Raw genomic sequence first — 27,180 nt, 5'->3', positions numbered from 1 at the left:
TTTTAGAGTAGAGATGGGGTTTCGCCATGTTGACCAGGCTGATCTCAAACTCCTGACCCCAAGTGATCCACCTGCCTCGGCCTCCCAAAGTGCTGGGATTACAGATGTGAGCCATCCCACCTGACCCCAAATGAGTCTTCTTGCTGGGCCCTTCCTTTCAATGCCCCTTTCTCATTTGTTACTCTCCGGTTAAAAAACTCTTGTCCTTTCCCTTAAGTTCACCAAAACCACCAAGCCAAATCTCCTTTACCATTTTTCATTACCATGATTTCATCCTTTTCTGGAACCTGGCAACACCTCTACGAATTTGGCATATAATTACTAATATCTTTGTACCGACTTTTTCATGTATGTAAGTCTTGCACCTCTAGAAAAGTTCTAAGATCCAGGGAGGAAGAGTGTTTGAGAGAACACAGCTTAGGAGTTACAAGATCTAGATTGAAGTCTGGGTTCCAACACTTGCCCCTTGGGTGGCCTTGGATGTCAGTTTCCTCATTTATAATGTGACGGTGATTATAACTCCTCTGCCTATTGCACCATGAGGTTGTGAGGACTGGATGCTATGGGAATACATCATCAACCAGTAAGCACCTTATCCATGTTAATTGTTCTTCAGAAGCTATCCTTTCTCTAATGTCCCACTGGACAGCCCTAGCATGCTTACCACAGTGCTGGGGATGTAGTGAATGACAGCTCCATAAATCTTTGTACAATGAATGACGAAAAAACGTAAAAATAACAGTTCCTCAAATATTATAAAACTGCACAGAAAAGTCTCTGCCTGCACATCTCCTTCAAACGCAAAGAAGGCACAAAACAGCGGCACCTGTCAAACTGAGGTCCCAGACCCCAGTTCAGGGGCAACCTTGAACCTTACTCTCATGTTTTCATTTCTGAGTGGTTTTAAAGGCTAAATGACTCCTTAATTCATGGTAATAAAGTCTAAGTCAATAATGCTACAGATTCAAGGTTAGCTCCTGTGAACAGCGGCACCACCCTTCTCAGCCTCAACTCTGTGTGCTCCACACCTTGACAGGAACCTGAGTAAAAATTCAAAATGGCCCCAGATAAGTCCTAGGATGCCAAGAAAGAAGTGGCTTCTACTCAGCAAGCTGCGAAGAGAGTTGCTATTTTCAGCTGCTCTCTAGTTTAGCAGATTACCAAGGTGATGATATTAAGCTTAAGACTGCCTGTTAATGGAATGATAAATGTGAGAAATTCAGTGAGGCCACTTAAGCAAACACCAACTGAAGGATAAAAACCATCATAAAGCCCATAGGGGAAGAATTCAGATGCAGATTTGCCCACCAGCCCAATGGACCTACTTCCATCCCCAGATGAGGGGCTGTGCATTTGTTGAGGGGAAGTTATTTTGTTCGCATCTGAGAGTGACACAGCGACCCCCTCGACAATGCTGAGACCTAGGCCCAATGCTTCGAGATCTCCTTGCTTGTTTCCCTTTTCCCCTCTCACACTGCAATAGTATATTTTCCTTCAGGACCCTCATCTTCGCAGGATTTTTTTTTTTCTCCTCCAAAAAATACTACCCTTGTTTTCAGAATAGGAGCCAACAAGCTTGGCATCACTGAACTATAAATGATTAGTAGTTATGTTTCCTAGATCCATTTAGAGCTTCAAAGGGACTGGAGGTTCTTAAACCCAGAAAGTGAACTTGTAATTGTGGAGCTCAAGTGTCTACAGGGCCGGGTGGGAGTGGTATTGTAAGGGAAAGTGGTTTTGAAGGGAGAGACAGCCCCGTCACTTCAGAATAACATCATCTGGCTGCTGTCTTGGCTGCATCTGCACAAAGTGGGACCAGAACACTGCACACAAATTGCTCTGATCAAATCAAGGGGCCCTAAAGGAGATCAGGCTTGGCTTAAAAGCTCTTGGGCTATGAGTTAATAAGAATTTTAATAAAAATGGAAAGTATAGCCTGGGGCCGTGGTACAATATCTCTCTGGGTTGCTGGTGTTCTATCAGTCAATCATATAATCTTTCTGACATTACTAAAGTGAAGAGGGTAAGCAAAAACTGTGTGGACCAAAGATTTCAAAAACAGAACCTACAGAAACACCAGCAGCTCTCTGATTGGCCTTCCAGAGCCAGGAGGTACACCTAAAAGTGAAGTCTTCCCCCGAAAATGAGATACCAATGAAAGCAACCTGTGCCCAACCCACTTCGCATCACAAAGCTGTTTCCATATACATATAACTGTCATGGCAACCGTGATTTGAGTTTATGACCATCCCTACTTTACAGGTGAGGAGTCTGAGGATGGGGTGTGGGAGCCTCGATCCCAGGTCTTTAACTCTTACTTCTTTCTCCAAACTCCTCAGTACCTTATTTGTACCTTTGAACTCAAGCTATTAAATCATTACGATCCTCTGCTTTGGTTTATTATCTTGACATCCAACCAAGTAGATGACTGGCCTGTCTCATTTGATTCACCTCTAAAGTCGGAAAATATCATTAATTCACTTTACCTCCAAGAATTGGCATTGATATGAAAACTTACTACTGATTTTAAAACAAATAGCTTCCCTGGTATTTGTTTTTGTCTGAAAAACTCAAGCTCTGTGATACCCAAGGCACACATGAACACCTAGAGTATTGTCCGATCACTTACTTAATTACACTGACCTCTTTTAGTGTGTTCACCAGTGACAGGCATATTTCTGATGGTTAAGCATTGGTCACCACAGTTTACATGCAAACCCAGTTTAATTGTTTCTGAAACAGATGGCATTCAGCCGAAAATCTGCTCTACACGGAGTACCGTTAGTCAGCATGTGCTGGCGTAAATGTCATTCCATGGGCAAAGAGTATCCCCAGGCAGAACTATGATGTGGCTGGAAACATCCCTCAAAGATTTGGGCTGGCCACACTGCTTTATGTGCAGATAGAGAGAGGAGACAAAAAAGAAGAACTTCCTTATTGCTCTGGATTTTTTAAAACATGCACAATGACAGAAGGAGAAGAGATGTAAATTCAAGGACACTGGTTGTCCTCGAATTTCTCCGACCATTCTTCATCCTTGTCACAGGCTCCTCCCCCTCTGCCTGCCCCAGAAGTGAAGGTCCCATAGGCTTGCTTGATCAGTAGGCTGGTTATCCCATGCTCCACACTTTGCCTGGGCACTAAGGAAATCCCCGGCATCAATCTCTACGCAGAGGTCTCCCTGGGTCCAGGCTCCCTCTCCTGTGGCTCCCTGAACACTTCCACCCACACGTCAGCGGGGACTCCAGACATAGCATTGTCAGAATCAAACTCAGCCTTCTTGCCTAACCCACTGTTTCCCAGGTCTTCGTCTTAGCTTGAGATGCCTCCATTTAAACCCTGCAGGAAAGCTGAGAATCTCTACCATCAGCACTCTTCATCATAGCTCATGTCCATTAGTCACTGAATCCTCAGTGGGTTCTCTCCTAAAATCTCCTAAAATCTCTCCTCCAATCAGCTCCCTCCTCTGCCCTCCCACCTTTACTCTCCTGGGTCAGGCAGTCTCTTGCCTTACTCTAAGGCACCAGCCCATATTCTTGTGTACACTGCAGCCAGCAATGCTTCTACATAGCAAATCTGACCAGGGCCTTTCCCTGTTGAAAAATCCTTCAATGGCCCCCTAAGCTCATGCTCACATACAAAATCCATACCTTGACCTTTTCTTTTCTTTCTTTCTTTTTTTTTTTTTTTGTAGATATGAGGTCTTGCTATGTTGCCCAGGCTGATCTCAAACTCCTGGGCTCAAGAGATCCTCCCACCTCAGCCTCCCAAACTGCTGGGATTATAGGCATGAGCCATTGTGCCGCACCCCCTCGTTGACTTTTAAGGCCCTCTTGAACTTTGTCTTTGGCCCTTCCTTCCTGTCACTGAACTCTTTCTTTCTTGTTCATTTTCTTTCCCATATTTCCTATGTTTGTGTCAATATATCAAATTAGAAAATGCAACTGACTAGGAAAAAAATGAAGCCTATTTGATTGAGGTGATTCCAGATGTGGAATGAAGCTTGGCGAACACAAGGTCCTCCACAGGTGGGGCTTTAATAATTACAAAGCAATGAGGATGCACATATATCAATGAATGCACACGCGGCACACTGCCAACCTCGCCCCTCCTTGCACACCTCAATGCAGGCTCAGGCTTGGTAGCAGGTACTACAAGTTTCACATGTGAAAAACACAAAGCAAGAAAATTGCCACCTCCTGCCCTGCCTTCCGAGGGGAGCCTGTTTGGAGTGTAGGGGCGTACCCGCTCTAAGTCATGTCTCACGCTGGCTTGTAGCCTGGTCCTTGGTTTTCCTGTCGAACACAGCCTTGTGCACCACTTACCCCTCTAAAGAGCTCACCGGGGACACAGTCCTCCCTGTCTTCATCTGCTGTGAAATCATAAAGGGCTCCACTAAACAAGTTAGGATCTGATTGTTTCTTCTCATGTTGCCAAAAAAACAAAACAAAACAAAACAAAAAAAAACAAAACTGGATATTTGGACACCTCTGGGAGCAACTGAGTCGTCTGCTTCGCATGCAGGCATTTGGCATGTGAAGGTGCAGCCTGAAGGACGAGAGCTGTCTCCTTCAGATCTGTGTCCTTGTTGCCTAGCATGGCAGCTGGCAGAGAAAACGTCTGAAAATGCTTGAGAAGGGGCTTTTAGAAATGAACAACTCTGCTCTATCCCGTGGAAAGGAGTGTAGTGGACCATCCAGATCCTTCAAGGCTTGGCTTCCAAGCCCTTCTCTAAATAGAGACTCTGTTCTTACTGCCTCTGAGATCCACTCGAGCCATCCCAAGTGGTGGGATGAGCTGTGTTCTCTACCCTCTTAGACTTCTATCCTATTGTTTCTGCCACCCCCCACCCACCCCCTACTCTCCAGCTTCCTGTTCCATTCCAGACCTTAGAGACTGCTTTATCTACCAACAACCCTAGAAAACAGGTGTAAGATGTTGACCCAGACATGGCCTGGGCTGGGGATTTTACTCTATGACCGCATAGCACCAAACATCTGGAACAGAAAGGGAAAAAGCTATCCAGCTGTTTCCAGACATCCAGATGTCTGGCATGGGGAAGAGGAACATCCCGCCACCTGCCCCATTGATCAGGGTGTGCTGTCCAAGCAGACAGGCAGCAGGTCACAGGGCCGTGGTACTCTGTCTCTGTGCAACATGAAACTTGACCTGAAACCACCAGACCGAAAGACCCCTCTTTCTGGAAGTTTTCTTTAAGGAAAAAAAAGTGGCAGAAGCAGCAGTAGGTTCATGAGGAACCCCACTCACCAGATGTAATGGCATCTTTTATTTGTAGGTGTCAAAAAGTGTGGCTGCTTCAAGATTTCCCTCTCTGCTTTCAGTTTCCAGGGCACGTGGTTTAACCAAAATCATGTTAAAAACTTCAGGGTCTTCTAGCTTTAACTCAGTTCCCCCAGACAATTTTCTTCTTTTCCTTTCAAGGGAGCATTTGGCTTTCCACCTGGTCATCCTTCAAAACATTTATTCAACACATATATATATATATTTTTTTTTGTTTGAGAAGGAGTCTTGCTCTGTCACCCAGGCTGGAGTGCAGTGGCGTGATCTCAGCTCACTCCAAGCTCTGCCTCCCGGGTTCACGCCATTCTCCTGCCTCAGCCTCTTGAGTAGCTGGGACTACAGGCGCCCACCACCACACCTGGCTAAATTTTTTTTGTATTTTTTAGTAGAGACAGGGCTTCACCGTGTTAGCCAGGATAGTCTCGATCTCCTGACCTCGTGATCCACCCACCTCGGCCTCCCAAAGTGCTGGGATTACAGGTGTGAGCCACACGCCCAGCCTCAACACATATTTTTTAAGTGCTTACATGTCAGGCACTGTAGGAATAGTATTAATATATTGTACCCTTAATGAATGTAAGGACAATTTTGACTAAACAATAATCACATTAAAGGTGATGATAATAATTGAAATTACATATTCACCACTTACGTATCTCACTGAATAATCTCATTTGTATTTCTTTATTTAATTTATCAAACCACCCTAAAAAGAAATGCATTACTTTTAATGGCAAAACACGAAATGACTTTTACACCAACCTAGTATTCCCTAGGAAGCTCAGACAGATTAAATACCTCACAGAAAGCCACACAGCATATTGATAGTTTAGCTCGAACTTGAATACAAGTCTGCCTGGAGTTCAGCAATCACACCCTTACTCATTGCATTATATTAATGCACATCTGCACAGTGCATGTGGCACAGAGGACCCAGGGTAGGTATAATGAGTTCATAACTCCAGAGAACACCACTGTATTTCATGAGACTGGCACTGGCTAGAGCACAGTGTACAGTATACACGGTGAAAGACTGCCCATGGAGTTGTGAGACACAGTGGCCCTGTCCTGCATTCACTTACAGGCACCAGAAGCATGGGAGGAAATAAAATTCCATGCCTATGTATGTGTGCATATATCATATACATCTATGTGCAGGCATGGAGTATCTACTATGAAGGCTGGCATCTAGTAGGTGCTCTTAGATCTTTGCCGTTTGCCTATTTAAATAAAAACATCTTAAAATGTAAATAGAGAAGGCAGATGCCCAGGCTGGAAGAGGAAGTAAGAGTTATGTCCTGTGGGTAGCAAGCAGGGGGAGGGGCTGGAGGCAGAATCTTGGAACAGCCAAGGAACAAGAGCTGTGATGATGGGCGGGGGCTGAGTGTATAGAATTGGGCCTAAGATGGCTCTCAGAGGGAGGAAGAGACCTGGGTCTGCAGCAGCAATTAGAACTGTTTCTGGGGTTTACCTCACTTGCTGCCTTAGTATGAGAACCTAGGTTTCCTTTGACAGTCTGTTTCTCGGGTAGTCCACTTTTGACTTGGAGGGCTCAACAGAGGGAAAGAAAGGATGTTTATTCTTCTGGTGCCTGGTCCTCTCAGCCAGTGTCCTCTGTATCTGCCCCAGAGGGCTCTGGCACAGACCTGGTCGAGATTGAGAGCTCAACATGGGGCCGGGTGAAGGCGAAATTCCCCAGGTTCTTAGGCAGGATTTGATTCAGATCCGTGACTGCGAAGCCAGGCCTTTTGCCCTTAACCAGAAGTCTCCAGACAATGGATTTGCAACCATGACACACAGAACCCTGTTCCCACTCACCAGCAGAGGTGTGGCTCTGGGAAAGTTAGTTCAGTACTCTGGACCTCAGGAGTCCCATTTAGAAAAGGATGAAGAGAGTGAGATGCTTGCTTAGCTGCCTTTTCCCTCCAGAGAGGGACCCTGCGTGTGCCCCGCCACTGCTAGGCTGGAGGAGGAGAGGAGGGAATGAGCTATGTGTTCACAGCACATCTTCTTACCCAATCTCTCTGGACATCCCAGAAATGGGGGGCTTAGCTTCTGGTTTATTACAAGGGGAGGATGCCTTCATTATCCCCCCAGTCCTGTCTCCGTGGCCCAGCAGCCTGCCTGACAAAGCATCCTGCCTGGCACTGTGGCAACTGCCATCGAAGCCTGACCAGCTGGAGCCCAGGCAATAGTTTTTCGAAAGTTGTTACCCAAAAAAAGCAACACTGAGTTGGGTGTAGAGATAACTATCTCTGCTGTCACACCACACGGGGAGGGAGGGTAGCGACAATACCACCTCCTTCCTCGACAACGATACCTTACGGAAGCCAGAGAAATTTAGACATTGAAAGTAAAAACATTCAGCGTACTTACCAAATGTTGATTGAATCCCCGTGAGCATTTTTTTCAGCAGAGAGCTGAGGGAAACCCCTTTTTCTTGTTTTCCCTCCACGCCATCCCACAGCTGACCCAGCTTGGAGAAAGAACACACGCTCAGAGACCGCCAACACTTCTTAGGTGGCTGTGAACCCTCTCGGGACCTCAGACACTACAAGGTGACCGCCCTGACCTCCTAGGTATGAAACACAGAGGAATCTAGGGCTGAGTGATTGTGTGCTACTAAAGAGAAAGAGAGGAAGCAAAGCCACAAGTTGGATCGTCCTGTGGCTGCCGTGGATGCTGCCATCCAACCAGCGGCTCGCCTGGCAGTGCCTACTGGCAATGGGCTCTCTCTGTCTCTCTCTTCCTTTCTGTGGCTCTTTCTTGCTTTCTCTCTCCCTCTCTCTCCTTTCTTGGAGGTTGTATTGGTTCTGGAGAAGGAGGCCCCTGACATTGCTTCTGACATTGCACAGGAAAGGAAGTGTAAAAATGCTGTTGAGAAAGACCTGGTTTTTCTGTCTTTCCTGGGAGGGATTCCTCCCTCACAAACGGAGTGGATTAGAAATGATGGAATAATTCGAAGGCCACGAGTGGATGGGTGGAACAAGCATCCCTCCACACACCTGGTCAGTCTATGTTTTGCCCTCGTTCTCTCCTCCCCATTATGATGTGCTCTGCCCTTTATCTCCTTTTTTTTGGTTGTCACAGTTCTAGCTCATTGTCACTTGTGAAGAAAGTAGAAACCATCCACTGTATCTGGTGTAAAACCACCTCAAACCTTTTTGAGAAAAGCAGGATACAAATGAATCAATGTGCCAAGCAGTGCCCTTCGGGGTGCAGGACCTGGGTCCAGGGATCCCAGATGGTAGCTCTCCCCTAGGAGAGAGAACAGCACTGCAGCTTGGGTCAATGCCATCACGGATGCCTTCTCAAAACTATCTTTGACCCCTCCTTCCTTCTCTGTGGTTGCCAAGCTGACCCATCCCTTACTCCTCAGCCATCTTCCTCTCTAAAGTTCATTAATTTGTGTTTTCCACCCCCTTCCCTTCTCCACCACCCCAGGGCTCTCGTCCACTTTGCTTGGATACTGATAGAGCCTCTTTGCCAACATTCCTCCGTTCTCCCCAAACTAATGACAGGTGAAGATTTCCTCAAACAGCAATTTCTTTAATGTCATCCCTGCCAGAATATCTTCCTTGGCTGCCCATGGGCTGCAGGATAAAGTCCAAATACCTAGTCTAGGCAAACAGAAACTTCTACATCTTGACTCTAACTTACTTTTCAATGCATTAATCATAATAGATATTTTTAAAGCTACCATTTATGATTTATGGGCCACTTAGTACACATCAGAAACAAGTGTTAAGCGTTGTTTCTGAGTTACTTCTCACAAGAGTCCTACATGGAGTTTCATTACTTGCACTTTCCATTTTCAGGCCTGTAGAGATGAAGCAGCTTCGGAAGGCTCTGCAGTGAGTCAGCGGTCAGTGGTGAGCAGTGGAGTGCAGATCTGATGATGTCAAAACCCATGCTCTTGACCCAGCCCTCTTCACTGTTCCTTCTATCTGAATGGATGCCTTGTGCTGCTGTCCACCCCTCTCCCCACCCTCCACACAGGTCCTGGGCTGTCATGGTCATCCCCTCCCAAACCCAAACTGGTGCCTGGGGCAGAGGAGCTCTAAGAAGTCCTCAATCCATATGAGCTGAAAGTTCTCAGCCTTCAAAGTAGAAGATCAGGTGGATGAAGAAGACATGCAGCCCGGGAAGCTTCAAGTGGATAGGCAGTGAGTGCCAGTGATGCCGGCCCGCCACATCGGCTGAGTGAGAGTGGGTGGTGGAAGAGCTGGCCTGAAACGTGGGCTCTTTCACTGCATCCTGCAGCAGCTCTTTCTCTGTCCACCTTCCTCGTTCACCCACCGTACCCCTCACAATGCTCCATTCCTAAGGTAATTCTCCAAATGTCCAAACCCAAGATCTACTCAGTCCGGAAGCTGGGTTCTGCCTCTCTCCCTCCCCCTGCTGTTCTGCTGCAAGGAAATGGAAGAAGGAGGGACCTCGCTGGGCCACTTGGTGATTTGTTTTTTCCTTGCTCGAAGCACAAACATGTACAAATCTCAGAGTCCCCATGTTAAGTAGAGATGCTCCCTGGTCAGTGTTCTCCACTCTAACTTCCTAAACATTAAAGAGTCAAGGCAGAATCAGACAGGGTAGAAGGGAGAAAAGGCTTTTTAGTAGCCATAAAGTCCAGGTCCCTCCTTTTACAGGTGAGGACATTGGAGACTGGAGAGAAATAACTTGTCCAAGGTCATTCAGTATGACAGTGGTAGAGCCCACACGGTCCCCAAGGCCCTTTCTAACAGGTGTAGAGCTCTTTCCCTCTCCCTGTGATGTGGCTGCTGCAGCCACACAAACCAACTGTTCCTGTTACATGTGTCATGGTCAAATGCCCACTAGCTGCCCAAGGGCCAGATGAGATACAACAGCAATTCTTCCCACAACTTTACAGTTGTCAGGAGGGGTCAAGGACGCTTTAAAGATTCACACTCTGACCATGGCAAGCCAGGTTCTCGGAGGGTTAAATGACTAATGAAAAGAAAGACAAAGGCTGAGTCAGAACCAGGGATAGACTGGCTGGCACAGCCCTGTCTTGCTGGGGAAGGCAAAGTTCTCCATTTTGGCAAGGTCCATGAATGTCTCTTTTTGCTTTTCCTGGATCTCTGGTGCACTTGTTGGATTAAATCTTAAAGCACACCCTGAATGCTAAACATCTCAGGATAATGCACAAAGTCCTTCCTCAGCTGGGCTGGCCCATCTTTCTACAGCCTCACCCTAATACACCTACGCTGCTCAGGGCACACGAAACACAGCCAACGCTTTCACATCTTCATTTACTTGTTTTGGTTACTCTCTCCACCAGGAATATCTTCCCCTCTTTAACTGGCAAACCTGCACTTGACTTTGAGGATGGAGTTTAAATGCCTGCTCCTTTTCATAGCCTCCTCTGGCTCTTCTCTCCTAGTCCTCTCACTTGTCTTCCCAGGAACTCTGTTCCTGGCACCTCTCTGCCCTTCCTAAGTTGAATTCTAGCTATTTGTTAACATGTTTTCTCCTGTGACTGTCCCGAGGCTCTCTGAAGGACAGTGACTCCATCATATTTATCTTTGTACCCTGGGTTGTCAGCTCAATTACCAGGACATGGAGGGAACAAAAGAATTACTACCTTAAGCTACACAAAAATGCATCTACTTAAGGAAAACTTTGCTCCAAGTTCTCAAATGGAAAAGCCAATGAAGGAGGGTTTTTTTTTTGCCCCTAAGAGTATAGAAAAGGCCCTCAACCAGTCAGTTTCCATGCTGAACGGTAAAGTGTCATTTTACAAGCTGCTGCCATGAGCAAACCTCCACGTATGTTGAATGCACACTTGTGTGCACGCACGCACACACAGGAGCTGGAAGGAGCTGGTTGCTCTACGGCAAGAAGCAGCAAAGAAGATAAGATCACCATACTGCAAAGGAAGGTAAGCCACGTGATGATGTGGGTAACCCCAGGCACAGATGACACCCTCAGCAAGGCCCAGCTTAAATCTAACCACATCATCTTTTCATGAAACAGACATGAAAAAGTAAGACTAAGACAATTACAAAAAAAGGTGGTTTAATGCCTTCTTGCCTCGATGGTATCAAAGCTATTGACTCCAGGGCTACACTTGGGGAAACAATTCTCTGAGATAAGGAGATGAACTATCTGCTCAAAAGAATGTGCAGGAAGCCAAGGTAACTGGGCAACACATAATGAAACGGTTTGTGGCCAATGAGCCATCTAAACAGAAGTATCCCTGGGAGGCATCAGTTGTGTAAGCGAAGGAAACCAAACCCACTCTTGTTTCAAAGTGAAGACTTTGTGGGCGCCAGTGTGTGTGTGTGTGTGTGTGTGTGTGTGTGTGTGTCCTCACTAAATATTATAGTTAAAGTGAAATTCACAGCTCCCCCAACTGTGGCTGACACTGGTATAAAATGAAAAGGTTGAGAAGGTGAGACTAGTTGTCATACAGCAACCTTGAAGCGCCTTTCCGGGTGGCACTGCCTGCTATGTGAAGGCTCATTTGCTGAATGACCATCACTACGTGAACACAAATCGAGATCTCAGCATTGATTTATCAGTGTGTGTCCCAGAAAGAGACACTGCATTTCAGCATCATGGTATTCTGATGTAGTTAGGTTCTGAATTCTCTGAGCCACAGACGATGGTATGTTTCTCCTCTCTGAAGCTCTGCTAATGCCTCGTCCTTATTTCCCTGAAATATGGTTTCCCCCATCAGTTTTCAACCTTTTCATTCCCCCAAGCAATGTTCTGATGATTCTTTAAGGTCCCCAGATCTACAGAACGTGACAGCTGGGATGGACTTCCGGGGGTGTCGACTGCAAGCTTTACAGGCTCTAAAACTTGCTACTGAATCTCAGCTCTGGGATTAGTCGGTGTTCTTGGATTTCAGGTAAGTCACACAACCCAAATATCAGCTTTCTCATCTATAAATTGGGACTAACAGAACCCATCGCCTAGTTGAGTTTGCTTGAGAAATATATGAGTTAATTCACATAAAGTACTTAGCACAATTATACACCTCAGTATGTGAAGCTATTTTTTTTTGTTTGTTTGAGACGGAGTCTCGCTCTGTGGCCCAGGCTGGAGTGCAGTGGTGCAAGTGGCTCACTGCAAGCTCCGCCTCCCGGGTTCACACCATTCTCCTCCCTCAGCCTCCCGAGTAGCTGGAACTACAGGCGCCCACCACCACGCCCAGCTAATTTTCTGTATTTTTAGTAGAGACGGGGTTTCACCGTATTAGCCAGGATAGTCTCGATCTCCTGACCTCGGGATCTGCCCGCCTCAGGCTCCCAAAGTGCTGGGATTACAGGCGTGAGCCACTGTGCCCAGCCATGAAGCTATTTTTATTACCACCAGCAGCATGATCCCTTCAGACCCTGTTAATCTTGAGGTCCAGGGAGGTAAATAACTTTTCCTAGGGAAATGAATCTTCCTTGAGACAATAGCTAATGTCTGTGCTATACAATGATTAAACTAAGATAGCAGCAACTGTAAGTGGCTGGCAGGGCTCAGGTCTACTCACTCCCAGGTCAGAACCACACTGGTGCCCATACTGTGATTTATCATTGCATACTTATGTTTTTCAGAGTGTAGCACTTGATAGGTACTGTATAAATATTTATTAATCAGCTGATTGCAAGATCACTGCTGATTTTCAAAGCAACAGGTTTCTCTATTGTAACTGCTTCTCCTCCACACTATCATGCCCTTATAATTTCAGAAAACTCATCTAGGAAGGACTCATACTAATGTGTCATCAGAGGGAAACATTCCACCCCTTTTTGGAATGCAGATATAGATTGCTCCAGATTTCAGGAACACTAATTAGAGCCACTGGTAATTTGACTGAAGTGCTAAAGCCCCAGAGCACTCACAGAAGGCACCTTTGTCCTCACACATTAGAGCTTTTGTCACTACATATCAAAAATGGTCAAGCTGCCTTTTGATGGTACCCACAGGCTGGATGACAGGGTCAAGATGTCAGCCCCCCAAATCCATCACTGGGAAGAAACTCGGGGCCAGCCCGTCTCCTAAAAGCTGAGTATGTTGCACAGATTGCTGATTCTAAATAGGATATTCTAATAAACATTGCTATTATTTTTATTGTCTTGTGCAGTATTGAATATGCTTCTCATACACTAGACTTTATGCAAAACCACCACGACCTAAATGTTTAATTCAGATCTTTATTTTCTGTTTCATAACCCCTTTTAATATCACTGTAAAAATCTCAATGGATATATATGATGCTCTTTTGGTACTAAGCTTTTTGGACTATACTTTTATGGTTAATATCAGGGTCACAGCAAGAGCTCAGCAGAGCATGGGTATAGCTTAAAAGTGCCTGGAATATACTTCTTGTCCTAGCAATTGATACTCTCTCATTGCTTCATTGAATTTTTCCTGTTCTTAACCTCTGCCCTTGTTTTCAGTAATATTGGTATAATGAGTTGAATAAATGGCCCTGTCTATAAAGAAATGGGAAAAAAATCTGGCTTTGGCTGAGGATTAAAGGTATAAGGATGAATGCAGAGGTGAACTTAGAGATCTATGAAATAAACAGAGACAGGGTGTTTCTCGGAGGTTGCAGCCAGCCAAGAGTCTAATCAGAGTCTGTGCCTAAACCTCACCAGCTTCACCAGAGGACACATCCTTTCTAGAATCTCCTGTTCCATCCCCTACTTCCTCTGGCCTACTCAGAACCTCTGGAATTGGGGATGGCTGATGGGAGTGATAGGTGGCTCATATGTTCCGTGACGCTGCACTGTTCATTGCTTTTCTAAACACCGCCTGACTAGACTTTGCACAGGATTCTGAGAACAGTGCCCAGACATGTACTATCCAAAATGGTAGCCACCGATCACATGGTGTATATATATATATATATATATATATAGCTGTCGAGCACTTAAAATACGGCCAGTCCAAATTGAGGTATGCTTTAAGCATAAAACCCACACTAGATATTGAAGATGTGGTACAAAAATGAATATAAAATATCTTATTAATAAGTTTTCAATATTGATACTGCATTGAAATGATAATACTTTGGATATATGGGGGAAAGAGAAAATGTTTTATTAAGGTTAATTTCAGCTCTTTCCTTTTACTTCTTAACATGTGGCTACTAGAACATCTAAACTGACAAATGTGATTACATTGTATTTCTACCAGACAGCACTGCTCTAGACAACTGCCAGAGAAGCTGTCTTCATCCACATACAAGTCAGCCCAGTGAAAACACAACTCTCCAGTCCTCTGCCCATGTTCCATTGCACTCAGAATGAAATCCACGCTCCTCCTCTGGCTCCCGCAATGCGGAGGGACCTGGCCCCTTCCTCCCCCTCCAGCCTCCCCTGGCTGCTCACTTCAATCATGCTGGCATTTTCCTCAGAATCTGCAGGCTTGTGCCAGGTCCAGGATCTTTGCAGCCTGTCCCCCTCATCTATTTTTGTCATGTGGGTCTCCTCTCAAATGCTACCTCCTGGGAGAGGACTTCCCTCACCTCCTGTGGTAGGAAGAATAATGGCCTCCAATGATGTCACCTCCTAATCCCTGGAACCTGTGAATATGCTCTCTTACATGGCAAAAGAGACTCAAATGAGGAAGTATTTTGAGATGGGGCGATGATTCTGGGTTATCCATGTGAGCCCCATATGATCATAGGAGTCCTCATAAGGGAAAAAGACGGAGGAAGGGGAATCAGAGTCAGAGAGGGAGGTGTGATGACAGAAGAAGAAATTGGAGAGATGCAGGGCCACGAGCCAAGGAATGCAGGCGGCTTCCAGGAGCTGGAAAAGCCCAAGATACGATTCTTCCCTGAAGTCTCCAGAAGGAATGCAGATCTCCAACCTGTGTTAGTCCATTGCTACAAAGAACTACCTGAGACTGGGTAATTTATAAAGAAAAGAGGTTTAATTGGCTCATGGTTCCACAGGCTGTAGAGGAAGCATGGCTGGGGAGGCCTCAGGAAACTTACAATCATGACAAAAGGTGAAGAGGAAGCAGGTACGTCTTACATGGTGCAGCAGGAGAGAGAGAGCAAGCAAAGGGGGAGATGCCACACACTTTTAAACAACCAGATCTCATGAGAACTCACTCACTATTATGAGAATAGCAAGGGGGAAATCCACTCATAATCCAATCACCTCCCACTAGGCCCCTCCTCCAACATTGGGGGTTATCATTCAGCATGAGATTTGGACTGGGACATAAATCCAAACCATATCACAACCATTTTAGACTTGTGACCTCTAGAACCATAATAGAATACATTCATATTGTTCTAAGCCAAAACATTTGTAGTTATTTGTTATGGCAGCAACAGGAAATCAATATATCTTCCAACCTGAGACTATGCCCCACCCATGCCCCAGCTCCTCTATTCCATCCTCCCGGGTTCTTCTTTTTGTATCCTTTGCTGCTATCAGACAATTTCTAATTTTGTGGATTTGTTTACTTGTTTATTTTCTGTCTCTCCTGACTAGAATGTGAGCTACCCTAGGGCAGAGACCTCCTATGTTTTAATTACCTCTGAGTACTCTTGCCTTTGAACTAATGCCTGACACATAGCAAATGCTCACTGGTATAAATAAATGGTTGAATGAATGAAGAAAGGAATGACAGACAATTAGCTCTTTGAGACATTCACTTGTAGCCAATTGGATATCATCTGAAAATTTTTAGGGAAAAAGTATACCCCAAATATTAATAGATGAAATGGACAACACTGACAGACACAGATACCAGACAATACTTGCTATTTACGAGGTACCATGATGATGCTGTGGAGATACAAATAATTTGATGATCCTCCTACAGTCTCCACTGAGAGACAAGCATGGGCACATCATAAAACACGGCCAAAGTACGGTTTTAATTGTTGGGGCCAAACGAGTGGTGGGGCATTAGGTATGAGCAGTGACGTGCTGGAATCTGATTTGCAATGTTTGCCAATTTCTGTGGTGTAAATATTCCTACAGTGATTGATTTCAAGCTCCCATTGTGATGTCTCTGAATGTGGAGCCAGGAAGAAACATGTACACAAGGATGGTCTTGTTGAGGAGGTGGGATTTCAACTGGACCTATTAGGGTTGGTGGGATGTGGATGGTCTGAGGATAGAGGAGGAGGCGTCTTGCACACAAAGGGAAGAATCTCTTCAGGGTTAGTGAGGTACGTCTCAAAGGCCCTTGTGGCTCCAGTGGGTTTGCTGTCATTGAGAGAAACAGAAATGAGCAACTAATGAGACGTCATCATGAAGAGGGCTCCCTGGAAAGATGCAGGAGCAGGGAAACCATAGATAGTTTTCCAGCCCTGTGGTCATTTTAACAAGCATGGGGGTATAGCTAAAGCACAGGCTGCCAAATCCCAGGGAGGAGCATGAACAGTCTGTGTTCATGGAGTTGGTCCCAGGACATCCAGACCTGAATCCAGGCTGATGCCCTCCTCATCCTGCCTCTCACATGTTTAGGGTCGATATAATATGCAGCTCCTCCATCCCAAAGATGAGCCAGAAAGGGAACTTAGAACAACCCTCTTTGGAATAGTTCTCAAAGTATCCCTCCCTGAAATTCCCCTCCTCATCCATGACCCTCTAATTTGCAAGCATGGGAGGTTTGATTCTGAGGATCTTAAGGTGGTGCTTAAGATGCTGGTGTGATGTTTAAGCAGGGGGTCAGATGGTACCTGATTCAAATCTTGACTCCACATTACTCCTGAGGAGATTACTTAACCTCTCTAGATTTTGGGTTCCTCATTTCTAAAATGGGGATAATAATGATATCCTCCTGAGAGGGTTTGGAACAGATTATATGATGCCTAAGAGACACCCTGTCCCGTGCCTGGTGCATGGTAAGTGCCCAGTTCATGTGCACGATGATGGTGATGATCATGTTTTCCCCTTCTTAAGGCCTTGCCAGACAGAGCAGAGCTGGTTTGCAGCAAACCCCTTTCCCATCCATAGTCACCTGCCCATCAACTTGTTCTGAGCAGGGAGCCCTGTAGACACCTGGTCCAGCATCCTCCCAGCCCATGTCTTCCCTGCTGCTCACTTTAAGAGCCTGCATTCTTCTGTGTTCAGGGTGAGATGTTTTCCTTGCTTTGGGCGTGTTTCAATGAAAGACAAGTATAAGGCCATTATGTGAACACAGGGACAACGATGAAAACAAGACTGCCTTCTGAAAAGCACCAAAAAGCCTTATTTTGCCTGAATGGCCATTATTTTCATTCTTTTTCTCCCACACAAAGCACCGGAGCACATTTCATTCAGTCTGTTACTGAGTGAGTGGGTGTGAAGATGCAGTACAAACAAAAGCGGTAACATATTGCTGTTGTCAGGACTCTTGTTAAGCGCTTTGCGAGGTGGACCAAGCTTCCCCGCTAGCACCACTTCTTGAGTCATCAGGAGCAACAATGTACACACACACACATACATAGAAAAACCCTTCATAATCCTTGACATGGCTACACAGCAATTTACGAGCAGGAGCTGGATTTCAAAAGTCGGCAGAACATAAAAGCACAATTTTCTTCTAAGATGACAGTACCTTCTTGGCCCCTTCCACAATCTTACATGTGGATCCTGCTGTCTTGGAGATGCAGTTCCTCCTGTGCAAGAAGAAGGCAAAACTGCTCCATTTCTCTGGCACATTAGGGCCCCTCGGTGTGAGCATGAAAGTCCTCAACTGGGTGGCACGTGTTGGCAGCCAGGTGCCTGGAGAGTGCGGAGGACATGTGAGGTCCCAGGCTGCTGGGGTGTTCTAGGTCCCAGGCTATCCAAATCACACCACTCGAAGTAGGAGAAAACCTGCTATCTCCTACTCTGAGTTTGCTGAAAATAAAAAGCAATTTTGAATAGGGGAAGGAGGTATGGCACTTGCTTCCTTTTGCCATGTAAATCTTGGCATTTACCATAAATTGTCCTTTCTTAAAGACAATTCTGTGGCTTTGGTTTATGGCAATATGGTGTGTGTGTGTGTGTGTGTGTGTGTGTGTGTGTATGAGTGGTTGAGAGACAGAGATTTTTTTTTTTTCCACAATGGTTTTCTTCCTCCAGCTTTTGTCAAAAAGCTTACTCTACCAATGATGTAAGTTCTGAGAACTTTTCTTCCGGATCACTGGATGGTTCTGAGGAAGGAGGCAGTGTGTGCTGATAATGTCTCAGCTCCCTGAAGAGCAGGATTCCCCGGCCATATTCCCCACCAAGTCTCCCAGGTACCGTGTGCCCACATTGTAAAGTATTTACTGAGTGAGCTGGGAAACGAGCAACACTATCGTGACTTTTTCCAATTTCACAATCCCTGACAGGCCCTGTCAGAGGGATCCCTGCCCCGATGGCACACCAGCGTTTGAACCGCAATGCAGGGCCTGTCCCTCTGTGATTCAGCCAGAAGACACCATCTGTTTAAGGACACCATCATGGGTGTCCTTACTGAATACCAACGACGTGTCTGGCACGGTGGGGTGGGTGAGTCCATGTTGGGAGGCTTATAGGAGCTAACATCATACATGTTTTGAGCCTCTTCCCACCTTTCCACAGCCCATGTCCAGTGGTTGGCATCCTGCCTTGGTATGCGCCAGCTGCACAGCCATGTGTGACGCTTGGCAAGTTTGTAATGTTCACGGTGCCTGTAAGCTCCAGTCCCATGTCTGTAAAGGGAGGATAACAACTCCTAAGTTGCAGGTTCATCGTAAGGATTAAATGAAACTATGTACACAAAATACCTACCTTAGGTTCTGGCACACAGTAGGTGCTTATGAAATTTTCATACTCAGCGTCGCTTTGATAAGTAGTGAAAAAAAGCTATCTGAGGAAACAAGATGAACATACAGAAAGCAACTTGGGTATATTTGATAGTTAGCAAATAATGAAGAACTAAACAGAATAAATAATGAGACCTTTAGAATAGGCTCGAGCTGTCTGCATCCTGGAAGGGAAATGAAGGATGTAGGGTGAATCTGCAGCAAACAATATCATCAAGGACAAGGACTGGAGATGGAGCTTGAAGAGACGGCCTAAATGGCTGTGGTTCCTCTTGGATGACAAGATTTCTGGTGCAATAAATAATGTCATTTGAAAAAAAAAAATTCAAGTGCCTGATTCATCTTATGGGATCATGGGAGTAAAATGAATATGAGAAGGAAACATGGGCTGGTCCAGGTGGGACAAAGGCCCTCTTCTGCTGACAGCATCTCCCCCTGAAAGACTGCCAGTAATATCCTTTGTGTCTGTCGCTGTAGCAATTAGTAATGACCCCCAGCTTGGCAGTGAGAGCATTCCTTTATAAAGAGAGCCAGCCAGACACAGTCTCTCTGCTCAGAGTTCAGGGCGGAGGGGGAGAACCAGGCAGATTCACACAGTACATGCTTCCAATTAAAAATACAAACAGAGGCAAAGCAAAATGAATGTCACAGAAAAGAAAGTGCTGCCACCCACTCTTGGCCTAAAGGTCATTTTGCCACAGCCTTGGCCATTATCTGCAGCCGCAAAGGTCAGGGGGGCTGTCTGCATTGCTGGGGAGTATGTAGGCTTTCATAAGGCCTCAGAATGACTGTTGCTCTGACACCAAAATTAGTGATGAGCTCTCAGCAGAAGATGATAATAGAGAAATGGAGTGACTGTAACCTTTTCCACCATCTCTCTTGTCGGTTCCATGAAGCAGAGTCACAAGGCATAAAACGAGAAGTTTCCACATTCTACAAAAGACTACAAGATTGCTGACTTAATTGGGTGCGTAACAAATGGCTATACCATTGCCAACAAGAAGACATCAAAGAGGAAGGAGAAAATAGCGATTAAAACATCTCATGACATCCCTTTGAATTTGGAAACTGGCTCCAGATATACCTGGACAGGCCTTGCTACAAGTGCAGGGAGCTAGCCATGTGGTTCCATTAATATTCCAATCACTGTGGTCGAGCAGGGGCAACCATGCCACTAACTAGTTTGTTGAATTTCAGGAGAATTTAAACATAGGAAGAACTGGAAGAACACTGGACTTGGAGTCAGATAGACCTGCACTGAAATCTCAGTTGTTGTCCATATTTGATGGACAATATTACATAATCTTTTACCATCCTTGTACTGTAATTCCACACTGTTTTCATCTGGAAATAGAATGACTTTAATACCTACTGCAAGTTCCCAGTGAAGATTAAATGTGAGGAAAAAACCAGAAAAGTTCTTAGTAAATGATCAGGTACAGCCGGGCGCGGTGGCTCACTCCTGTAATCCCAGCACTCTGGAAGCCCGAGGCAGGTGGATCACCAGGTCAAGAGATCGAGACCATCCTGGCCAACATAGTGAAACCCCATCTCCACTAAAAATACAAAAATTAACTGGGCATGGTGGTGTGTGTCTGTAGGCCCAGCTACTCGGGAGGCTGAGGCAGGAGAATCGCTTGAACCCAGGAGGCAGAGATTGCAGTGAGCCAAGATTGCACCACTGCACTCCAGCCTGGTGACAGTGAGATTCCATCTCAAAGAAAAATAATAATAAATAAAAATAAATGATCAGGTACAACACAAATACAAACATAGCTCAAATTCAAATACAAAAATAACTTGAATCATTATTATTAGCTAGTAATAATGTCCACTATCCCTGAGAAAATCTCTATTCCTATCCACTCTGAGGTGATGTTGTTTTTTTGTATTTAGGCCATCCAGGGAGAAAAATTTTTGCTGTTGATGATAAATAGAATCTGTAAAATGCTACATGCAGAACTATTTAGTTGGGTTGATACATAAAACACTAAAGGAAATAAACCAAGGCACACAGCACACACATGAACATATGGCTGAATGTGGCCTTCAGTAGGTATCAGAAACAAAATTAGCAACTTGTAGCACTTCAGCTAAACTTCCTAGCAACAGAAATACATAAATAACAAATTCTTAGGATGATTATCCCTAAAAATCACTGTAATATTAGCATGTGATATTGGTCCCTCCAAGTGTTCTCTAGCTCAAGGCAATTGGCATTTTTCAATTACTTAGGTAATGAAGTATTTGATGTTTAAACCTGCCAAACATCGAGGACGAGGCATGAATGATACTTTGGCAGTTTAAAGTATTGGCTTTCTTCCTTTCCAGAAGGAACTCAATCACTGAATCAGCACTACTCCAAAACTCAGAATCGCCCTACATAGCAACGAAGGTTTTCCTTCTAAAGTTCTGTGCCTGTCCCTGCTAAACATGTCTGGAGAAGATGCTGGTAGTAGTTTTTTTTTTTTTTTTTTTTTTTTTTGAGACGGAGTCTTGCTCTGTCGCCCGGGCTGGAGTGCAGTGGCCAGATCTCAGCTCACTGCAAGCTCCGCCTCCCGGGTTCACGCCACTCTCCTGTCTCAGCCTCCCGAGTAGCTGGGACCACAGGCGCCCGCCACCTCGCCCAGCTAGTTTTTTGTATTTTTAGTAGAGACGGGGTTTCACCGTGTTAGCCAGGATGGTCTCGATCTCCTGACCCTGTGATCCGCCCGTCTCGGCCTCCCAAAGTGCTGGGATCACAGGCTTGAGCCACCGCGCCCGGCCGCTGGTAGTAGTTTTGAGCATCGCACAGTAACTCAAAGTAGCTGACAGGCTCAGAGGCTGGGCAGAGCTTACGATTATGCTTGTCTGTGTGGCTGACCACATGGGGGATGCTCTTGGCACTGCTTGCTTTATTAGCCTGCATATAACTCCTTGGGAGACACAGCCTATTTGGTAAGATGTGGGAGAAATCTGTACTTTAAAGTTTCCTGGAACACTGGGTATCAAAGGAATGAGATGTCTCCTGGCCTTTCATGTTGTAAACTAGAGGGAGAGACACAGCTTAGCAGAACAGCTAAAGCTTAGGATCAACTTTTACAATAATATGGAAACCACATGACAGACTGTATAGGCGCCTGCATAACTTCTGGCTCATTCCCCAGGTGCTTCTGTTCTCTATAGCTACATGGAGCCATGGTGAGGAGATAGGACCAGAACAGTATTATTCCACTTGGCGAACCTGGTCATATTTAGTCATATACTTATGAGGGAGGACAACAGCAGAAGTAGAGGCAGTGTCTGAGTTTACTCTGCCGTTGTGCAGGTAAAATGTGACTCAGATCCCACAAGGTGAATGTGTGGATCCTTACACTTTATTATTTATTATCTTGCACTGTTTGCTTATTTTATTTATTTATTTATTTATTTATTTGAGACTAAGTTGCCCAGGCTGGATTTTGTAGTGGTGCAATCTCAGCTCACTGCAGCCTCCGCCTCTCGGGTTTAAGCGATTCTCCCACCTCAGCCTCCTGAGTAGCTGGGATTACAGGCGCCCGCCACCACGCTCAGCTAATTTTTGTATTTTTAGTAGAGATGGAGTTTCACCATGTTAGCCAGGCTGGTCTCGAACTCCTGACAACATGATCCACCCACCTTAGCTTCCCAAAGTGCTGGGATTACAGGTGTGAGCCATCGCGCCCAGCCCTGTTTGCTTATTTTTTAAAAAATTATTAATGCATTAAATTGAACTAACATTAAATACAGTGTAGATTTCTGGGCTAACCTCATATATACTGAATCATACAACCTCATATATACTGTGATGAAAGGCCTGGGAATCTAAACTTCCAGCAATCTCAAGGGATCCTTAAGCCCATTCAAGTTAAATATGGTGGCCCTGCTTATCCATCCTCAACAACCACAACCCCAAACAGATCTGAAGATCACTCCTACCAACTGGGGAAACTGATGAAGCAGAGAAGAAAAAGTTAAAAGACAATGAAAAGAGCTCAGGTAAAACTACCTTATTGGCATATTTGAAGCCACTATTAAGTGGCATAGTACGTTTTGCTTCTGAAGGAGGAAACCATTCAGATGCCTTCCACAGTTCAGTATTTTATTTTCCTCTAAACCCTCCTCCAAGTAATAACACTGAATAGAGTTCTCCTTTTCAGGTCTCTTCCTGTCCAACCACTCACTTGTTAAGATTTAAATTATGGTAGTGGATCTCCTGAATAGAATCTCTTGGGGTGAGGAGGTGAGATCCATCACTGATTTTAAAGAATCACTGACCTTTTTCTTTCTTTCTTTTTTTTTTTTTTTGAACTAGAGTGTCCTCAGATATTATCAAAATATTTACAAGACAAAGAAAAGTCATTGATGCAAATGAATTAATACTTTTACAACTTGAAAAAAATGCATAAAATTTTACATCGTGCTTGTCTCAAAGGGAAGAAACAGTATTCTGTAGAGTGTGAATTCAGGTGACTCTTGGCAACTGCATGTTTATTTAAAATAGGGCAAGAGAAAATGCTGCCTCTTTTCTGGCCAAAGAACACTTCCTGAATGAGAAGAGTTTCAGGTGACATTTCTGAGGTGGAACCTGGACCGTCAGAAGCATGTGTTGGTAAAGACAGAGAGAGAGAAGGGGTGCTATTCTGGGGACAAATTAGTTTAGGAGAAGGCTCAGAAGAGCGATTCACCAATTGGGTAAACCTTGAGTCTATCAAAAGAGGAAGGATGAGGAATAATGGGAGAATGTCAGAAAGACAAAGGAAACCCTTGTTCCTAATCTGTGCATAGAACACTGGAAGGATGAGCACAGGGAAAGCCGTCATTGCTTCATTCATTCCTCCACTCTTCATTCAATAAACGTCTAGTGGGAGAGCATCCAGCGATGAATGATACATAGTTGGCACCTATAAGGAAGGACCTTGCAGGTTTGTGGACCAGCCAGAAAAATAATGAAAGGCATTTTCATTATGGTGGGACAAGGGCTATGATGGATAGACATTGAGGGGTACATGGGTAAGGTATAAATGCAGATAGAACACATTAGGGAAAGCTTTCTAGATAACATGGCACCTCCCAGGGCTTGAAGAGAAACAATGAATAGAGATCTGAACCTCAGGGGGAGCTACCCAGCAAGTCAAGTTCCCACAAAGAAGCCCGAGACTGAAATGATCTTTGCTTATGCACCTCACATGGAAGTAAATGTATCAGATGTGAGTCTTTGCCCTCTCCACCTTGAACACCCCATCGACACAACACAACGTGCCAGGCTTTGGAACGAAACCAGCAGTGTACACTCAGCCAAAGTGACTGATGTTGCTTTCCGGGTATTTGTAGCTGAAGGTATGCCTACTCCTTTCCAATACAAACAGAGGAACTCAGCTGGCATCAAGAGGCAGCCTCATAGCATCCAGCCAAGTAGAAGGCCTACCTGGCTGCCACACACGCCCTGCAAAATGGCACACAGGTGCTATCATCCAACTAACAGCTTCAGCCACGTAACCAACTCCAGAGTCTTGACAGCTGCAGTAAAACTCACTTGGAGTTCAACATAATTAAGCAAAATGATTAGCACTGAAGAGAAGCTGGCAATAAAGAACTTTGGTTTCTGAGGCAAAATTATAGGATCTCAGGATATTAGAGCTGGAAGGAGGTCTTAGAGATCACAGCCAGCCACCTCCATTTCACAGATGAGAAAGTCAGGCCAAGAGAGGTGAAGTGAAGGGCGGAGGATGACAGAAGAAGCTACACAGTATCAGGGTAAGAGTGAGGACACCGAGATCGGTCAAACTGGGGTTTGTAACCCAAGTTTGGAACTCACTGACATCAGGACAGCACCTTGGTCTCTCTAAGCCTCAGTTTCCTTTTTGAAGTCTGCGTTGCTATGAGGATTAATTGAAGGTTATTGCAGAGCCTGCTGCCCATGGCTGGTATATAATGTTACTATGAAGAGTCAGAACACTGGGTTCATGGCCTTGCTTCACCACGTATGACCTGTGCTTCCTTGGGTCTCAGTTCTTGTACCTATGAAATGGAAATAAAGATGCTACTACCTGCCCTAATTACTTGCCAGGATAGGTAGAAGGCTTGTGGGTGAGAGCTGTATATACTTCTAAGCAAGTTGTTGTTATTACTATTCCTATTATGGCAAAACATGTTCTGGGTCTTTCTACTGGTAAGTGGCAGGGCCCAGACAGGACACATGCAGTGAAAAAAAAAAAAGACCAGGGAAATTTTCTCCTGGGCAACTGATGGACTGCAATGTTTGGACGCACCCAGTATGGTTCAGAAGGTCTGACGGGTCAGTGAGGAGCTTGGGCAGGAGAAGAAATCTGCAGTGTATTCAATGCCAAAGGGTCTCATTGCCGGGTGGGAGGGACAGTGAGGATGGGGTGAAGCAGGGGTGGGCAGCAGGAAGGAGAGGAAAGAACCTGGGGAAATCAAACCACCTGCCTGGGTTTCACTCTGAGTTTTCAGATTCATTAAAAAGAAAGAAAATACACCAAAAAAAAAAAAAAAAAGCACAAAGCAAAACCTCAGTTTGGTCAATCCACAAAAAATGAAAGACCGGGCTGCAAAAAGTGCTGAGAATGGGATTGCTCGACTTTTCACAGCTTCAGCTGGCTTACAATACCCTCAGCTTGGTGCTTCTCCCGAATCCACATCTCAAACGCTCTAATTAGATTGTGCAGCCGAAAGAAGGCTTGGTGCCCTTGGAAACAAGTGATTGCTTACTTGCCACAGGAATGTTCTGTGCTTTCATAGGCTTCAATTTTTTTTTTTTTTTCCTGGGGGCTTGGGAATGAATTGGGCAATTTCTTAGGTGTCTGTTCTACAGAAAGATGTTGAGCTTATGTTTGGTTTCTCTTTTTACCTAGGTTGTTGCCTTTGCCTGAAATACTCTTCGTCTGGCTTCCTTACTTGCTCACCTGCTCACCTCTAAGATCCAGTTGAGGGATCCCACCTCTACTGGGCTCCCACAGGCTCCATCCACCTAAATCCTGACCTGGAGCACTTGTGGAATGGTTACTGTTTACCTGTCTTCCCACCAAGAGTTGATCCCCTAAGGACAATGGCTTTGTTGTCTTCATCTGTTCACTTTTGTGTTCCCTATATTTGGCATGGTGCTTTGCACCTGGGGCCTTGCAACTCAAAGTGTGGCTCATGGCTTAGCAGCATCAGCCCCACCTGGGATCTTGTGAGACCTGCAGAGACATCTTGAGCTCTACCCCAGACTTACTGAATCTGAATTTTCTTTGCCTTTTTTGAGGCAGGGTCTTGCTCTGTCATCCAGGCTGGAGTGCAGTGGCGCAATCATAGCTCACTGCAGTCTCTTGGCGGGACTGCCCAAGAGATTGTCCCATCTCAGCCCGGTGAGACATCACACCTGGCTATTTTTTTTTGTTTTTTTTTTTTCACTTTCTTGTCTAGGCTGTAAATTTTCAATTTAACAAGTTTTCTATGTGATTTGTGGCCACACTGAAGACTCAGCAGAACAGGGTGGGGTGGGGAATACTTAATGAACATTTGTGGAATCTACCCAATGAAATCCAGTTATTCCTGCTGAATTTCTCTCTCCTCCAGGAGGACATAGCAAACGAGCTGAGGAAGCTGAATGCTGCAACCCTCTCTCCTCAGCCCTGCAGCCGATTCCTGACACAAACTCCTTGGAGTTCAGTGGCCTTTTTCCATGCACCTACCACCTACACCTACTACTTTCAAAGAAACCACAACCTGGACCTGGAACAGAACTGGACGTGCCAAAATGCCTGAGGACACTTCATCGAATGTGGCTGGCTTGATGGGAAGCTGGCATGACTAGAAATGTCAGGAGTCTTCCCTCTCAAGGTTTCAAGCTTTGTGTTGCTGATTCAATGGTCCGGATTGAGATCAGATGAGTCAAGTTCAGATGACCATCCAAACCTTTAGATGAGGCCTAAAACCAAATCTGTGTTCTCAAACCATTCCAAATGTGTTCATCACCAGTTTTTGTTCACCATACCACCCAATCCAAGACAGCGCAGTCATTTCTCTAATAGTAGATGCATAATTTGCTCATCAATGGAAAATCTAAGTGTACATCATAAGGTCAAAAGCTGCGAGAAACTTGACACCTTTGAGATTGTGCCAAACCTCAA

General features: G+C 45.2%; 1 protein-coding gene across 2 annotated transcripts in view; it reads right to left on the bottom strand.

Moving 5' to 3' along the window:
- RORA (RAR related orphan receptor A) overlaps nt 1–27,180 on the bottom strand; it is a 753,017-nt gene that overhangs the window by 355,769 nt on the left and 370,068 nt on the right. The window contains exon 1 of one of the 2 annotated variants that reach the window (XM_033189891.1): nt 7,678–7,920. The exons of the other annotated variant lie outside the window; for it this stretch is intronic. Coding sequence (XP_033045782.1) covers nt 7,678–7,705 — 28 coding nt within the window. The 5' untranslated portion in view covers nt 7,706–7,920. Of the gene's footprint in view, nt 1–7,677; nt 7,921–27,180 lie in introns of those variants that run through there. 2 annotated transcript variants of the gene reach the window in all.

The sequence above is a fragment of the Trachypithecus francoisi genome, unplaced genomic scaffold (genome assembly GCF_009764315.1).
Source record: "Trachypithecus francoisi isolate TF-2019V2 unplaced genomic scaffold, Tfra_2.0 Lachesis_group3, whole genome shotgun sequence".
Lineage (NCBI taxonomy): Eukaryota > Metazoa > Chordata > Mammalia > Primates > Cercopithecidae > Trachypithecus > Trachypithecus francoisi.
This window is presented reverse-complemented; position numbering and strand designations above follow the sequence as displayed.